The sequence below is a fragment of the Trachurus japonicus genome, chromosome 13 (genome assembly GCF_045865225.1).
Source record: "Trachurus japonicus isolate A0001 chromosome 13, Traja_1.0".
Classification (NCBI taxonomy): domain Eukaryota; kingdom Metazoa; phylum Chordata; class Actinopteri; order Carangiformes; family Carangidae; genus Trachurus; species Trachurus japonicus.
In genome coordinates this window covers 31,347,902-31,366,563 of record NC_140919.1, presented here as the reverse complement: position 1 = coordinate 31,366,563, position 18,662 = coordinate 31,347,902, and the positions used below count along the sequence as shown (strand labels likewise).

Genomic DNA, 18,662 nt, shown 5'->3' with positions numbered 1-18,662 from the left:
AATCAATATTATGTGATAAGTCACATTGCTATTTCTCTTGCCGGCCCCCTCTCTCTCTCCAATCCAGCCACTCTACAGTCACCCTGTAACACAGGCCCTACACAGAAGGAGGGTTTAAGATGAAAAACACGAATTGATTAACTGAAAATGAACATTTTTCTTTTACTTTGTACTTTAACTTACTCAATTAATGTCTCAGCTTCTTTTATTATTTGTTTTGTTTAGTTTTTTTGTGCGTGTGTGTATGTGCTTTTAATCAAAAAAAATCCTAACACTAGCCTGCTTATGGGCCGAACTCTTAAAGCTATAATTGGTCCCTTGGCAGTGCTCGCGCCTTTCACAATATTTTTTATGACAGTCACATGGATGTGAGAGCTGCTGTTTTTATTTATTTATTTTGAAAACAGTCACAGAGATCTGAGAACTTTATTTATTTTTTTGAGGAAAAAAAAAAAGAACTGGCAATATCACTCTGAGCTGGGAGATTATGGTCCACATTCAGGTGGGCCACCAGCACACTGATCATCAGTCACAATGTCAGCACACACCAGATTAGTCAAGTTGTTTGCTGTGCTTCACACCGAATGCTGCTGACACATCTCTCCACCGTGACATCAACTTTCATACAGAATCAAGTGACACTGCCTCATGAATCAAATATTTACCTGCACGGCTGAAATGAGGTAGAAATGTAAATGCGGAGCGAAGATAGCATCTTTATTCTAAACACAAATATTTGATGATTAGATTCTAAAAGGAGAACCACAGAAACAGATGTCTGCAACAAACACAGACTCGATGTAGATGTCCACTCTTCATCTCCAGATATTTCTGTCTGTGCAGCAGGTGTGGCGTATAAATATGAATACAGCTGTTCAGAATGGCTGGCTGTTGAGTGTGCATTAATGATAAACTATTTCATTTCATCTCGACTAGCCTCTCTTCATGCTCTTATCAGAATGCAGCTCAGACTGGAGCCTGATGGAATCTGAGTCGGACAATATTAGAAGCCAAGAATATGATACTTAGGTTATTGATTTTTGAGAGTCTTGTGGTTTGGGTGGGTATCTAGAAAACGTGAATATGTGGAAGATAGAAATCTGTCTGACTGCACTTAAAGGGGGGATTTGGAGACTCAGCAGATGAATGTAAATGCTTTATCATTATTGATGACGTGGAAATCTATTGGTTGTGTTTTGATATGAAAACCAGGTTTGAAAATTTGTTCACTAGAGAACCATGTTGCATATATTATTTCACTGACTAGTGTAATGACTACCGATGCATGGCATAAGGTGAGAATTTCAAGGAACATCTCTGTTGAGGAGAACAGAGAGTTAGCAGAGGAAGAATGAGCCATACCACCCCAAAAGCCTTTCTCAGTTTCAGCTGACTGCACCAAATAATGGAAAGCAGTGCCTTGATGAATGGCTGGAGAGCAGTCAAGCACACCACTGCAGAATAAACTGTAAACTGCAGGCAGGATAAAAAGAAAACAAATAACTCAGAAAATAGTTCAAGAAATAACCAATGCCTCCATTCATTACCAAATAATAACAATTATCAATATTCATATGAAATGAATTCTAGGCACTTTATCAAACCGCAAGTTCACCTCTGGTGCTTGATTTTACAAGGGTTTCTTTGCAAATAGAGATGTTGGAGGTGCTCCGCTGCCTTCTGCATGCTAATGAGTAACTGCAACTTCATATAGAGCCTGCCAATGATAAAATGCCCTCTGAGAACCTCTCTTTGCAAATCACACGTGTCCATACTGAAAGTTGAATTTCTGAAATGCTGATAAGAAACAGATAATAAATTCTGTCTGTCCTTTAAAGTCTTTATTATCCCAGTCCATGATTATATACATGTAGCTACCTGATATTTTTTTTAAATCACTGTTTCACAGAAATGTATATCATTATTCATCTGTTTACAACCAAGAATAAACTAATGAGACAGTTTAGGTTAAGGCTATTGAAATGATGTCAAGAGGTTTATTTCAATTTTGACAGTAAAATTAAGTGGTAAATATATATATATACACTGTGTATATATATATATATATATATATTATTTATATACGTGTATATATATATATATATATATATATATATATATATATATATATATATATTATATACACACACATATATAAATAAATAAGTCATATTCATTGTTTATTGCAAATCCTTGTGTCACATGTCACGGTGTCTCTAAGTTGTTTTGCATAAACAAAGTAATAGGTGATTTACTTACACAAATAACTTGTAACGACTTTTGGAGGGAGATCAATCCAAAAAAAAAAGTGAATGCTATGAATCTCAAAACCAAATGTTTGGAAGAGACAATCGAATGTCTTGCATTAATACCCACAAGGTATTTAAACAGACAATATACTCTTGAGAACATAATAATTAATCACTGCAATTGCTGAGACCTGACAAAATTGTAATTAATTGGCTAATGCTAAACTGTGTGGCCTATTTGCCAGCATGTTGAGACAGAGGGAAGTTGAACATCCATCCACAGTGTATAAATATTCCATTTAATTAAAACTTCAGGCCTCTTGCTGTGTGTTTTCCAAGATGGAGGGAACAAGAGCTCGCTGTCTCCCATGTGAGACAAAAACAGACATCTCTGTGTACCAACTCAGTGTGAAGTTTTGTAAAAGCGTGGCTCTTAACATCCTGTTGGATCCTCAGTGGTACTGCTCCTACCTTTATTTGTGCTGGAAGAACTCGTCCTCCCTCTACACTCAGTCATTTTCTCCACACGAACGAATAGACATTTGATCACATTTGACACATAAACCAGACAGCGCACCAGACATCATACCTAATAAATTCTTCAGAGTTCACGTAGGTTACAGAACCAACTGCTTTCACTGTTGTAAATAACTCTGGGACTAATGGCTGCGTTACATCCTTTACAATATAGTCTAGCCTCCTGTGAAGAAGTCTGACCTTGACTCAACCTTCCATACTAAAGTCCCACACACTCGTTGATTTTTAGCTCAATGACTGGAGAAAATCATTTCAAAGCAGCCCTCGGTGCTAACAAATGAAGTATTCTGCAAAGATGTGTGCTCTTCACTGAACATCAAGGAGATAACATGTTTGATCATTTCATGTGAGAGCAAGCAGAGATGAAAGGTGAGCACCTTTGGGAATTTTCTGCTGGTGACCCTGATTCTTCTACAGTTTTCTTTACATGAGGTGTACATCAAGGTGTAATTCTGAGACCTGATTTATTCCCATGACATCATATGTTACAGTCATGCAGTTTCCTGGTGGATAGCCACAGTGGCTGTTTTTTTTTGACACTCTGGAGTTATAGTTTAGTTTACAGAGCAGAATTGCCTGCCATTTTATTGTTTCATACTGCTTATAACCTTTTATATGTGTTTAAATGTGAGGTGGCATAATTGTCCAGTGAAGATTTTCTCTATTCCAGGAAGCCAGAATGAAACTGCTCCACTAATACTCTTCTTGCCTACTAACTATCATTTTCTTCATTTGTTTTAGCCAATAAGCAAAACATATTATGCCATCCAGCAAGGCTTTTGACTGGGACTAAGTGAGAGCAAGAGTAACATTACAGTAAACCCATTCTGGCAACCATTCACTTTTTTTTTTTTTTTTTGACTTATGTCAAGATTTTATTGATGATTTTCAAGGCCCGTCAAGGCCTTGCCCTCAGCTACATCTATGACCTTTTGGCCTCTGATGAGTCAGAGAGCAGCTTTAACACCACAGGCAGGGCTCTTGGCAGTTGCAAAGTCTAGGCTCAAGATGAAAGATGACTGGATTTCACTGCCAGGACACCTAGACTGTGAAATGTCCTGCCAGACAAGCTCAGACTGCTAAATCAGTATCATCCTTTAAAATCACTTCTAAAGTCCCCTCTGAGGGAACAGGCCTTTTCAAATTCAAGTTGAAATTGTTTTCATTGCTTGTTTGGTAGGTACTTTTTTTCACTTCTGTTGGAAGTAGTGGTAGCAGCAATAGTTGTAACAAGATTTTTGGAGTGCTTGTTAATACATATGGGACAAATTCAAACCTGTGAAGCCGGTACATGAATGACTCCCTTATGCTCGGTTTTCTACTTACAACCACCACACCAGCACACTTCAGGATGTTTTAATCTTTCATATGCTCACACTGCTGCAAACTATGGTATTTTAGAACTACTGTACAATGACATCTAAGTATCTCTGTTTCAGTCAAACTGGCCTCTCTGATAAAAATCCTTTTTATTTTGGCTGTAGCAGTGGGAAAGTGCTGGGTTTAACCAGCATGTAGCATGCTGGTTAAACCCAGCACTTTCCCTAGTGGTAAGGGGAAGAATACGGGGCGAAACTACATGAAATACCCCAAACATTTCTTTCACTCTGAAGAAAATCCAGCTTTACACAGATAACAGCTTCGACTTGGAGAAGTTTAAATCTCATCATAGACAAATCCACAACAGTGAAGTGATTTTTTTTTTCTTTCTTTTATTTCTCACAGAACAATACTGGATTATCTGATTCACAATTTCATGCAGTAGTAGCTTTATTGGTATTTTTTTATTGCGTCATTGTAAATTGTTTGTGGTTTGTGTTGTTTTGTGTGTGTTTTCTTGAGCTTTTAAAAGGCCCATCCAAGAACAGTCCCTTTCAAAATAGTTCAGACACAAACACTGCGGTGTGTGGCATTAGTTCACTCTATATATTTGTTCCTGTTCGATAAAACGTTAAATATGTCTTATTAAATTAACGTCATAAAAGCACAACTCTTTGAGCATATCACCATGCTTGAAGATGGTTGGAAAACATAACTTTCTCAGTTGTGCCTCAGCAGCAGTTTCACTTCCCCCCTGGACTAAAGAGCTGATGTTTCTATTTCTGTTGTGCTTCTAAAACAAATAGTGCAGCCCTAAAACATGGTTGTAAATAAATCATATTTATTTATTTAATTATTTATTAGTATGGGAGTAGGCTGCTGGTGATGTGTCACAATTTCACTATCTGAATTGCCAGTATGTGATTTGATGCATATCAGTTACTGGTGGTTAGTACTGTAATTATGACAATTGATTTTGTTTCTCCTCGTTGCTTTACTGTATGCCTGTTTTTGTATTTTATTGTCTGAAGTAAATTAATGCCACCAGAAGCCTCGGAAGTGCTGCATTTTACATCACTGCATCACCTGGAAATGGGGTTAGGATATTGTATATCACTGGATATGAACTTCATGGGCGTACCTTGCTCTACAGCACTCTTTTGTTCCTGTGAACTTCACAATTATTCACTGACATGGAAAAATAAACGCATTTAGATCCCATGAGCCCTACACTTTAATTCAGCGTCATTAATGAGGTATTGTCAGACATGATGGTACCACAAAGCCTGACTATACTCTAGAGTCTCAGTTATGCTATTTTAAGGACTGTTAAGAGGATGGCTTTTTTGCAGCTTACTGTAATGTTAGCATCTAAAATGACTTGCTGTGATTTATGTGATTTCCACTCTTAGAAAAATGTGCACCCCCTGGAGACCTGGCTGATTTAAAAGAAGAAAAGATCATCTGAACCTTCAAAGTAAAATATGAAAAATGCGTCAAAAATCAATTAACAAGACAGAAACAATGTATGTATTAATTCCATATACATCCCCCCCATTTGGAACGAATAAACATGATGAGATACATGTTCTTCAGTCAAGTAAATCCAATGACTTTGGATTTAAATGAAATGAGTATGAATGTTTGAAATGCTCAATAACATGGTTTGTTTAACACACCTGTTTATAGAATAATGAAACTAACCGTATTATTGTCTATTCAAATTACGATGGTTTTTTACAAGCACTACGCTAGTATTGAGAAGTATCTTCAATATTGAGCTGGATATTTCTTTCAGCACTGAGGAGTTTTCAGACCCAAACCTGATGCGGCGGCTCAAAAAGACCCATAATCAGGCCTGAGAGTGTCTGTCTCGGGCTGCCCAGATAATGGCTGCCTGTCACATGATTCTCCACAGCAAATTTGATATTATAGCTTAGTATAGCATTTATGTGGTCTTCCTGCCAAAACTAACAACAGTTCTTCCTCAAAAGGAGTGAAGTGGATCAGATTAATGCTGACCTTCCTGTGGAGGACTGCTGAGAATGATTACACGAACAACCCTGCTTTCTGAAACATTTAGAGCTCACTCTATAGCTTAAGAAATATACTAAAGTAAGCCATATCTACCCTTATAATTCATTACAATGTGTCCATCCTGAGCCTGAAGCACAACATTAAAAAAAACTATTCTCATATTCTAATGTGTAAGTGATTAATATAATAATGGTAAAAGTAACAGCTATATATAATGAGCGTATTTGACATTTTCAAAACAAGAACAGCTTCTGCCATTAATGGCAACTCTGCCTCCAGCTTATCTGCTGGTTACAAACAGATAGCAAAACTGTGAATTTCTCAGCACATTAATATTCCATACTGTATGTAACTGGAGTGCACCACCAGCACTCTTTGAAGCACAACATGTAAACAACATATTCCATTCACTGGAGTCCAAATAAGACCAGCGCTGGAAATTCAGGCTCGTTGTTGCCAGTTTTAGATTGAACACTAATACATGCAAATGTGTAACCCCTCTGCCACAGTTTTAAATCGTCTTGAGATTGCAACAGCTTTGTTAGTAGCTGGTGCTAATTGTTTATTCATTGGGAGAATGTGATAGAACATACAAAGCTTGTGCAAGTGGTTGTGAAGCATGTTATGTGAAAAATATGTTTATTTATTTGAACAAAACAAGAAAAGAAGCAACAGAGTGCCTCCGATTAATTCAAACAAATCCACAGGTTTCAACTAAAATATAAAAAGGTATAATATGCAAATCATGCATAAGGCCACATTCTGAGGTGCACTAGAAATATGACACAACCAGCATGATGAATCTAGTATTTGAACAACATCTGCACACTTACTCATTACTGTAAGTGCTGATAAAGGAAACACTTGAAGTGAATGATTATGGGAGTAGATAAGAGTTTTATCAATTGATCCCTGAGGCACCCCAATCACATTTGATTGGTTTCACCCAGAGTGACCTTTCCTGAACAGTCTTAAGAGGAAAAACCTGGGCAAAAACATATTTCATGTAATTTATTTATGTAATGACCGAAAGGTCATATCTGTCACCAAAAACAATCACGTACACTGACAGTGTAATTTAAACCATATTGGTTTGACATCAGCAGAAAAGCCTCTAATGTTTAGGGCAAACCTCCTGATCCGGGGCCCTCAAAAAGCGGTGCCATTTTAAGTGTTATCAGCCTCAGTGATTGGGGAGATTTAAGCAACTACTTAAGAGCAGCAACTAATTAGCGCTAAATCTAGATCGGATCCATTAACTCAAGATAATCTGTAAATTACCTGTCCAACATGATGCATGTTGGAAAACTGTTCACCTACTGCTTTGAACACAGCCAGCTTTAGATAATTTCACAATTTAAAATCAACATGGAACATTTCAAATCTTTCCATGCAGCCCTTTAAATATGCAGTTCATTCAGTTATAGAAAATCCATATGTAATTATGGTAAAAGCAAAGGCTGTGATTACTTTTTCCCAGATTAGTAATGTACTCCATGTCACTCTCTTTCACACCCCATTTGCATCTAGCAATAAAGTACAAATGCAAAGAGAATAGAAGACACAATACATCCAGATCACTCATAGAACAAATACATGTAGTCAGATGCAATCTGGCTGCAGTTTCTATCTTGGCTGCTGTTTTTAATTCCTGTGGCTTCTGGATGTCTTTTGGTAATCAAATTTGAATCTTTCTAGTATTAAATGTGTTTGTGCGGAACTTTATCAAGACACATTCAACTGTATGCAGCCTTTATCTGCACTGGGATTGTAGTGCGTTTCAGTTATGCTTCCATCAGCTGTAAACAAGAGCCGTTCACAGCAGATCAGACAGGCACAATGCACAGTTGTCGCATGGTGGTAGGTCATCGAAATGTGCATCAGCCTGTTATTGTATTCATGCTCAGCACTGATAGCGTGATCTTAACTGATGCAGTTGATTGAGTTGTTACAGAGGCCAATGAAGCCTATTACAAAGGAAATTAAAGCTGCTTCGCAGCAGTGGTTGAGGCCTAGCAGTTTTGGACTTGGAAATTTAGGCGATTCTGAGTAACAAGAGACAGGGAACAGGAACATCTGTATCACAATATCCATTTTGCTGTAGCTTGAACTTGCAACCTGTGACACCAAGAACCAGCTCCTAACTTATTGAGCTAATCGGTTGGAGGTGAAACCTGGTTTGTGGCTTCACAAATGGACTCAGGTAGTCACCAGCAGATCTGCGGAGCTGGAGAGTAAAACTTTGGTTCAGCAACAAGACCGGACACTACAGAGCAGCAACCTAGGAGGCCATCTCACTGGTCATGAAATAACACACGTTGTCAAACTACAAGTTTTGACAAGGGCGATTGTGATTTGCATCCAGCTCTCGCCTCTTTTTTTTCTTTTTCTTTTTTCGCTGCAGTAGCCTATTTCAGTTACTGAAAACAGTCCCTTCCTGAAGAATCCCTCGCCTCGGCCTACTTATCAAGATAAAAGCTTTAAAATAGGGGTTTCCCCCAATCGAATGAATGGGCGATATGGAAAGCGTGTTTCCCATAGCCTACATTCATTTTTTCGTGGAAGAAGAAGAAGAAGAAGAAGAAGAAGAAGAGGAATGCATATAAATGTTAAAGCAGAAGGTTGTTTTGGCTAATGCTGCGTTCCAGGCAGGCTTTTGAAACCGTAAATTACAACTTCAAGTCACGACTGAAGACTTTGTAGCGTTCCAGGCGACCCACTCGTGTTTTTCCGACCTGTTTTACCTGTGAAAGTCACTATAACGGCCACTCGTAACTTCCGACCCGTGAACTCGTACCAGATCGAACTGGTACGACTTCACAGGTCGGAAAAACACGAGTTACGAGTTGCCTTGAACGCACCATAACGTCTTGTCAGCCGATGGAGTTAGCAGCCCCCGCCCTCGTCATGGATCTACTGGTCCTCGTCCCTACGTCACCACATTCAGGTGCATCCCTTGGCTGCACCAGACTGGCTCTGGCTGCACACACAGCCCTTCATGCCGTTCTCTCTCCTCATTGGATAAAACTTGTAGGATACGAGAAAAGTTTTCTCCTCGGCTCAGAGCAGAGCAGAGTGACTGACAGACCCGTGTTTCGGTCCAAACACTCTATGTAAGTGATTGCTGTCGGAAGATATAACTATTTAAGACTTATATTAACACAAAAATATCGCTTACTTCTGCTTTAATCAGAGGATACGAGCGGAGTTTCGCCCGTTCATTCGACTTGCACAGGTGTTATAATGATGGGGGAAACCCTGCCTTCACCTCCCAAATGGCAGCTATACTTTTATTTGGTGACAATTGAGCAAAAATTGTGGGACAAGAAAGGTTTAATAAGATTTACAGTTTTTGAAAAAAAAAAAAAAAAAAAAAAAGAGTGATGTGTGTACAAAAGTTTCTAAGGCATTGGAGCTACATTTTGGTGAAAGTTGCAAAACTCTAGCACATATGGTTGGTAAGATTTTTCATAGTTTTTAAATGTAAATGCTTACGCTGCCTGGCCTCTAATAACCAAGACAGAAGAGTGAGTCAGTCAGCCAGGTATGTGTCTGCTTGCCACAACCTGAGGGACTCTTTAGAATCCTGACTTGCACCATTGTTTGTACCTGATTGTACTGGATTCTATTGTGGTATAGTTTTATGGAATATTGTTTATTTGTTATTGAATATTGAGATATGTATATGTACTGTATATATGTTATATTGAAATGTATTTGTGAGTGGTTTGTGCAGTGCTTTGGCAACAACGGGTTTCTGTTCATGCCAATAAAGCTAATTGAATTGAATTGATTGTGAGTCAGTCTATCAGATTTACCCTCTATCAAACAGGACGTTTGGTGCCTGTTACTGACTAGCACCTGAGCAAAAGTGAACCTCCCTGGACTCAGAGGTGGTACTGAGTGTGCCATACTCTCCTGTGATTTGCCACAGTGGGGGAGGCAGGGGGGAGGTATAGGGGGTGGACAATCCTCAGAACTGGCAATAAATATCCCTGCTGGGGGAAACTCTTAGCAGTGTTCTTTTTTTTCAGCTGTGCAGGGGGAAAAAGAAAAGTGGAAAGAGGCAATACATCAGCTTCAGAAAGTGGGTCAGAAATACTGTACTGTCTCCAGGTGAAACAGGAAATTACACGTTTCAACTGGTGTCACTGTAGATGCAATGTGGCTCAAATGAACTTAGGGATCATGTGTTTTTTGTCAGATCCTTATGCTTTGAAGCATCCTATGATGCACTGGAAAAAATAAACCACACAACAGACAGGACTCTGGATGCAAAAGCAGGTCTCTGGTGTTACAGCTGTGTGCTTTGTGTGGCCGCCATCTATCCCCACCACCTACTTGCAGTTCCACTGCTGTTAAAGCAGAAGTAAGCGGAATTTTTGTGTTAATATAAGTCCTAAATAGTTATATCTTCTGACGGCAATCACTTATATACAGTGTTTGGTCCGAAACACTGGTCTGTCAGTCACTCTGCTCTGCTGTAAGCCGAGGAGAAAACTTTGCTTGTACTGTATCCTACAACCTTTATCCAATGAGGAGAGAGAACAGCATGAAGGGCTGTGTGTGCAGCCAAGGGATGCGTGTGAATGTGGTGACAGGGACGAGGGCGGGGGCTGCTAACTCCATCGGCTGACAAAAAGTTTGTAGCCAAAACGACTGGATCGCTTACCTCTGCTTTAATAAATGTGGTACTTCAGTCATTAATTCAAAACATACTGTATATATTATATATTGTGTCTGAGTTGAGTATAATCCAGACAGGGATTAAGGCTCCTACAAAATGTTTTAGCTGCAGCAGTTTTGTATTGAAATTAGGGCTGGTAAACGATAAAAAAATAAAAAAAATAAAATAACTTGACTAATCATAATACTACTCTGTGATTAATTGAGATTTATCGCTGAATATTCTAATGCTACATGTATGGTCTTCTATTCTTTCTCATAGTATTGAGGTATGCAATTTATGTACAGTTAGTCCATTAGAACTTGAGGATGTTATTTTACAGATTGGTGAAAAATAACACATTAAACCCTGGAAATACTGGATAAACCCTGTTAAGTATTTACCGGTATTAAAAATGGAACTCGCTATTCATTCCTCAAATAACATACACAGACCATAGACTGTACACGTGATTAATCCTGCCTTAATTCTTTTTAACGTATTATTGTTTACAGTTGAACGCATACGTTAACCCTGACAATCCTGATTGAAATGTTGTGTCCATAAGACAGGCCGGGTTGGGTTTATGTTTTCATCCTCCATCCCAACAAAGCCCAATACATTGCTCTGTTAGATGTTCAGTAAAGTCACACTGAGAATCCTGGCCTTGTCTACTTTCAGTGGAACAAGTCCTCTGTCAGAAACACTTGCCATTACATTTACATTCAGGCTGCCTGAAACTGCCCTTCATAACAGTTACATAATACAACTGTAAAAACAACTTCTGTTGCTTCAACTTCACAGTTCACCTCTGACATCAGTTTACCTGCAGCGCTGTTGCTGCTGTTTCTCCCCATTTACTTGGGAGAAAATTCACTTTCACACATTTCCTGTACTTCGAGCTGGAAATACCTTTAAGTGGCTACAAAATGTTTTCACATTTAGCTGTTTAGCCACAGTGTACTGTAAATTACTTTCCCTTTCTCTGTGTTAGAACTCAAAGCACTGCTTCATACACTCTAAACTCTTGTGAGTTCTAAAGAAATAACAAATAGATATCTCTGTGAAGTCTCAGCAAATTATTAAGTTATGTTTTCAATTATAATGACAACTGCCATGATGATCTTTCATTCTGGTTTCTATGTCTTGGTATTCAACAAATTGCATAGCAATTATTTTCATGCTATGGAATAATAGACATAATCCATTAATCAATATTTAAGACTACATGTGATTATATTCATTATCTTCATCATCATTAATACACGTTATTAACTGTAATTAGAGTCCTGAAAACACATACAATGTTGAACTAGTTTCCATAGGTATACAGATGCTGAATGTGTATCTTCTGTTAATTAAAAACTACTCCTCTAATTACTTCTGTAATTAGAAAACACTGCATTTTCTAAAAGGAAGGGAAAAAAGAGAAAGAAAAACTCTCAGTGTTCATTCTTGAACATTAACAACATTAATCAGTGGGTTTTGGTTTAAGTCCAGAAAAATACAAAAGAAACAAAAAAATAAAAACCTAAACAACAAAAACACAGACCTAAATAATGTATGAATGTATGATGCTAATAAGGCACATTAGGAAGCCAGATTGCATTGCATTGTACTACACATGAACAACATAAGTGGGCTGCTCGAATTTCAAATTGGTCAACTGTGCACTCAGAGAAAACAAGGCAGAACAACTAGCTTATACATTTTTTACAGAATCCTTCAGTAACAGCACTAACAGTGGCATCAATAAACATACAGGCAGGGCCACTAAGACACCGGGTATTGATGTTGTGATGCTACAATAGCATCAGCAAGCGAGAACATGAGCAATAACAGAAAATGTACACCAATACACAAGGAAGAGAAATGGTCTGGAAATTATCAAATACTCTGCAGCTAGATTTTTCCCCTCAAAGGTACAACTCATTTGTAGGTGAGCAGCAAAAAAAAACAAACCCTCAGCTCAGTGCATAACATATTTGAAAATGGCAATTTATTAGGCACTATAGATCAGAATCTGTGGCAATGAACTGAATAAGTACACCAACAAATAGCAGGACTAAGAATGAACGACCGCGAAAGGCAGCGGGAAAATAAAGAGAGTGAAAAGCAGAAGGTCTCCAGGTTGAGTACACAGCATGTCTGGGAAAATCTGAGTAGAGAAAGCAAATGAAACACTCGTCTCCTCCCTCATCTACCACTGAGTTGCCCTTGAACCAGGAACAATCCCCCAGCTGCTCCAGTGGAGCTGCACAGTGGCCAAATAGAGGAAAAGCCTGACTGGGTGAGGTGGGCAGATCCCCGGTGTGAACATGTGAATCTATACATATGTGAAGCAGGTTGTAGCTGGGAAAGAGCAAGCATGTTCAGCAAACCTTTCCTGGGGAAATAAAGGTTAAAAAATGTCCAGAAAGCTTTACAACAAGCGGCGTATGTTAATGTTTCCTGGGCTCTTGGGGGGGAGATAAAAGGGCGATCCAAACATTGTTTATTGGGAACTGTGTGCAACATAAATCATGCAGCAAGAAAATGGAGGCAATAACTCACCTTTCGCTTTGCTTTTTGTCCCAGCCACTGAAAGCATGAGAGGGTAAAAGCCAGACAACAGCAGGTTAGATAGGTAGTATGAAGGAGTTACACCAATAGGGCAATTATTATTTTTCTCTATCCACACTGACAGGATTACATAAATGTTGTTAATGTGGCAGTGTGAGTATAGTCTCAAAACACATGACACAGACAAAAGAAAAACAGCAATGGAAATATCAAACCTTTATCAAATTAACCCATATCACATGTCAGTCATAATTATTAATTCTTCAACATCCGCAAAACACACATTTGTCATATCAGTAGTAACACACTTCAGCTTAGTGCAAAAGTCTCAACACACCGGCAAGGATTCATTCAGTCTATTTTCTTATGGTTTAAATGACACTCGTTATTGTTTGTGTCAAATTTTTATTGTGACATTTCTCTTTGAGACCTAATAGATAATAACTGATTAGTTATACACCAGGTTAACTGCAGAATAACATTGGGTCAATTTGCAGCTTCCAATCAACCAAAACTGCATGTCCACATAGGAAAAAAATAAAACTGAAAACCAAGAATTTGACTGCTTTTAGGTGTCAATGTATACAAAACACTTTACATTTCAGTGGACAAAACCGCTCTATTTTTTGCTTCCCTTTCCATTCATGTTGCACAGTGAAGCTGGTTGATGGAGTTTTATCATCAGGTAAATGATACAGCAAAATGAGGCCAACAATGTGTCTCTGTATTTGCCTAGTTTTTGATTGTGAAGGATTATTGTGACAATGCGTAATTATGCTAAATCTAGTTCATTACATTACAATGCAATGTTTCATAAGTAGAGGATCATGGGGTATAGTAAAAAATCCAAACAATTATGAGCTGTAAAATTGTACACATCACAGCAAGATCAAGAAGTAAATTTCCCTCCTTTAGGGCTAATCTGTGTGCGAGTGCCTGGGAAGACTTTCTGCTCAATAACTTTCAACTTTCACCTTCTGTGAAAATTACACGCTTCTCAGAGTGATATAGCAGATTGGCAAACAATTTCCTTTCATCATCACTCGAGGGACAAGCGCTTTGTTTGTCTCCAGTGGTTACATAAGGGAGGGTGCTTAGCTGTCTACAGGTAGAGACACTTAGTTAGGAGTAATGAGGACAGAGCGTTGTGACAAAGGCTTCAGACTAGAACAGATTAACGCTAGATTTGCTGGTAAGCTTCATATTTTGAAAAAGGACGCACAGCACGAACAGCAACATCAGCACTGAGTGTTAATCACAAGTGTTAAGTGTGTGCCCAAATGAGACAAAGCAGCAAAGACCACGGAAAAAGCCCTTACCGCAAACGTCACCATCCTCCAAACTAATATCGTTCATCATGCCTGAGGTGCTGAAAGCACAGCTGAAGCAAAAGAATAGAGCAATGGTTGATGTATGTGCAAAACTGAATCAAAAAGCCTGAGTTCACTGAGAGTTCATTTGAGGACACAGGTAACCTTCCTACCTGAAAGTACAGTGTAAGATAAGAGTCTGAGTGTTTGGTAATTTATTATCCCAGTGCAATCACTTTGTGGGTTAAAAAAAATTAAAAATAAATAAAAATAATGGGTCAAAAATCTAAAGGAATGACCAAAGAAGAGAGGAAATTCAGTGTGTCCATTTCATGGACACATTAGTAGTTGCTATGAGATATTATGTCACAGAACTGGATTTTCCTGCAGTGCACGAAGGACTCCTAAAATGCACCCAAAAGCGAACAGAGGTAGATAGCAAATTCAGAGCGTGGTATCGCAGCAAAAAAACAGCAAAAACAAAAGGAAGATTTCTCAAAATCCAGCATTCACTGTGTATTTCCCCAGGTCATTAAACAGGAGGAGGAGGAGGATCAAAAAGGCAACCACTCACCTCAACGGTGGCAAGTTTGTATCTGAGTCTTTGTACACACACGCACACGCACACACACACACACACACACACACACACGCACACGCACACACACACACACACACACACACAATACATAAATAAATTTCAGTAGTCATGAGAAATCTGTTGCATATTATTCATCATGGACATTTGGCCCAGATATCGCACACTCACAGCACACAGCAGCAAAACAGGAAATAGCATCACAAAAACACCGCCGTTAAAGGAAACTCTCTGTTGATCCCGCACAGCTCACAGATTTTTTTTCTGGGATTGTATTTGGTATTGCAGGAGCTGCATTGTAGTTTCTAAATGGTAACTGAGCACACAAAACACACCACTATCCCCATTACCGCATGCACCAGCTACTATTAGCCACTTTTTGTGAAGTGAAAAAAGAATTCTGGGCGCATGTGCTTTTGTGTGTGTGTGTTTAACTTAAATAATTTGCTACACTGGCCACTCGATAATCACTTTCATTCAGATGTAAATTACAATGTTAGATGCTCATTGAATAAATGCTTTTATGTTTTGCCTTTTTTCCTGCATTTCCTTTGTTCCCTGTGAATGATGCCTCTGACAGAGATGTAGGTGAAGCATGACTTGAGGTTTTCCTTAAAAAGCCCTGACCAAATCTGCACTGACTGGGGGTCACACACTGAGCTGCTTCTTCCGGGACGGAGAGGCTGACTGACAAGAACACTTCTTAACTCCTTGAGAAATAAGCTCCTCTTGTAGTATTTACCTCTCTTCCACCTCTGGTCTCCAAATGCATTGTGTGCTGACACTTCCTGTCCATAATGGGAAATGTCTAACAGCTAACAGGCCCGCTGTTTCTCTCCAGCTGGAGGTGCCAGTGACATTGTTCACACTATGCACACCTCATTTATTTCTGTTGTTGTCAAAGATAATTTTTGGCTTCTTACCACCCCTCTGCTGCTAAAGTTGCATCTGTATTCAACATACTTAAATGCTGCATTCATGTTTCCCCACTGCTGATATTTGAAAACTGCTGGGCATCCATCATAACAATAATGACATGTTTGCAGAGAAGGCTATTTGAGAGGCCTGGCTCCCTGAGCGCTGAGGCTAAAGATTGTCCTGCAATCTGCACTTTCTCCTCTGAAACCAACCTCTGCGAGGACAATTTTGCACATAACCACGTAACACATTTCTTTGCATTTCTTTTACAGCCATCCCAAGCGTTCAGTAGAAATAGTGATACAGTATGTTTGCTCATTGCAACACCTATAGCTAAGGTTGAAATGAAGCCCTCGGAAAAAGAAAAAATGTAACCCCCACCCTCACCACCACCACCCCCTTTGACCATTATAAAGGCTGGGCTTGATGTAGTACACAGGTTCACGATTCAGGTTTTTAGTCAGCAGGATTCTGTTGATGGTGAGCCGGCTAAATCTCCAATTTACCAAAATGAGTACAGGCTGGAATGAAGAGAAGAATAATGAATAATAGCATGGTGCCTCCAAAAATATAACTACGAGACTCATACACTACACTGTAAGCTAGGCAGAAAAACACAATAGGTATGGTAAGAATCTTATGAAAACAATATGGTAATAAAAAATGTTCAGGACAACTTGGTAAAGAATCTTTTTGTCGTTTCTATTAGGTTCACTTAAAATACATGTATTTTCTGGTATTTTCTCACATAATGTTTATTTTAAAGTAAACACAAATAAACCTCTTTATTTGTTCAAAATGAATGACCAACCAAACAAAATATGACATTACTCAAACAGTTACATGTTCACAGTATTTGACCCAGTAAACAAAAGAGTGGACAAGAAAACAAAGAATCACGGCAAATGTATTTTCATAAATATACCCATTCATTGTAGGAAATATTATTATTTCTCCATATTTTCAAGGTGCTTACAAAACTAACCATTTCTGAGTTAAAAATGGGTCAGTGTTAATCTTAAGTCTGCAGAAAGGACAAAATGTTTATCTATAAAATAGGTCATTTCTTGGTGATTCTTGAACAAACTCCTATCTGATGAAGGGACTGTTAGGAGCGTTCCAGTAACATGTGCCATTCTGCTATCTAATGGAAAATTCATTGTTTTTGACACTCATTAATCTTTCTGTAAGCTCCCAAGCCCGTGCCTCTTCCTATTTTCTCCTTATGTGGAAGTTATTAATCTCTGACTCCCTCCAAATTTAATAGTGTTGACAGAGTCAGACACCATGATAAGATTCTCCTTGCTGTGAACTGGAAATGTTTCCAAGCACATGGCAAGCATATCAATATATGCTATCTGAAAAGTATAACACTTTGACATTCCTTAGAGGACTTTCACTGAAAATCAATGGCAGAGCACGTAACAACACACATCTCTGTAAGAATGTCAATGTGTTTAACACATTTATCGCATGGTTAAATGCATGAGTGCATTTATTAAGTCCATCACTTCAGTATGTAATAGTGCAAACACCTGCCCATGGATCTGCATGATCTGAATTAGTTACAGACTTTATTGCAGTAAAAGAAAAATCTATTGTTTTCATACACTTAACCAGAATGCAATATGCATTTATCTTCTCATTGTAATGACCAACTGACTCACAAAAACCAATTACATTCACCTGTAATGACTTTGCTCGGGAGCAGAATCATTGTGATACATGGTTATATTAAACCAAACATTTTTCTGATCTGACTTTTATAAACAATGTTGCACGGCATTAGTAACTCCGAGGCGGTGCAAGGGTAAAGTCAATGACATTCATTCAGTTATTTCTGCCTAGACAGGCAACACGAGAGCGGTTGCTAATTAACACTGAACACTCATTGCTGAAAACCTCCTACAGGTTTTTTGTAATACACCACACAATTAGTGCTAAATAACTCCTCAATACAGTAGATGATTCATAGAAAAATACCAATAAGGAGAAAACAATATGCCACTGTACTGTAGGTAATGCAAAGTGAACTTACTTCAATTTGTATACTGTTAATTGTCAAATAAAAGCTGAGTCTTGCCGACCCCCTGCACTGGTCTGGTCTGGCTTCAGGTTTGAGCAAATTAAAGCCGGTCTCAATTACTGTAGAAGCTGGGTCTATTTGTCGATCTGTGTTCTTGTGAATGTATAAAACCTCTCAAAGCCCACTAGATCGCCCATTTGAGCAGTTTCTAAGCTGCTTATTTTAGTGCTAGAGCCTGAAATTATCGACGCCTGGACCAGATGCAGCCCGATTCACTAGCATTAATTCTCGGCCTGAATCTGGCAAAAAAGAGGAAGCCCATGGCCCAACCTAAGTTACTGGTATATATTTTCGACCTGAACCCGGCCTGACCAGTGTGTCAAGTCAGGTAGGTCTTGCCAGCCCGGCCTGTTGAGAACTCTGCCTGACCCAAGAAAAG

General features: G+C 38.7%; 1 protein-coding gene across 5 annotated transcripts in view; it reads right to left on the bottom strand.

Moving 5' to 3' along the window:
• Positions 1-18,662, bottom strand: part of cadm2b (cell adhesion molecule 2b) — a 154,297-nt gene that overhangs the window by 32,754 nt on the left and 102,881 nt on the right. For 3 of the 5 annotated variants that reach the window (XM_085795950.1, XM_085795951.1, XM_085795955.1), the window contains exon 2: positions 13,363-13,389. The exons of the other annotated variants lie outside the window; for them this stretch is intronic. In XM_085795950.1, the coding sequence (XP_085652076.1) occupies positions 13,363-13,389 (27 nt within the window). The remainder of the gene's footprint in view (positions 1-13,362; positions 13,390-18,662) is intronic. 5 annotated transcript variants of the gene reach the window in all.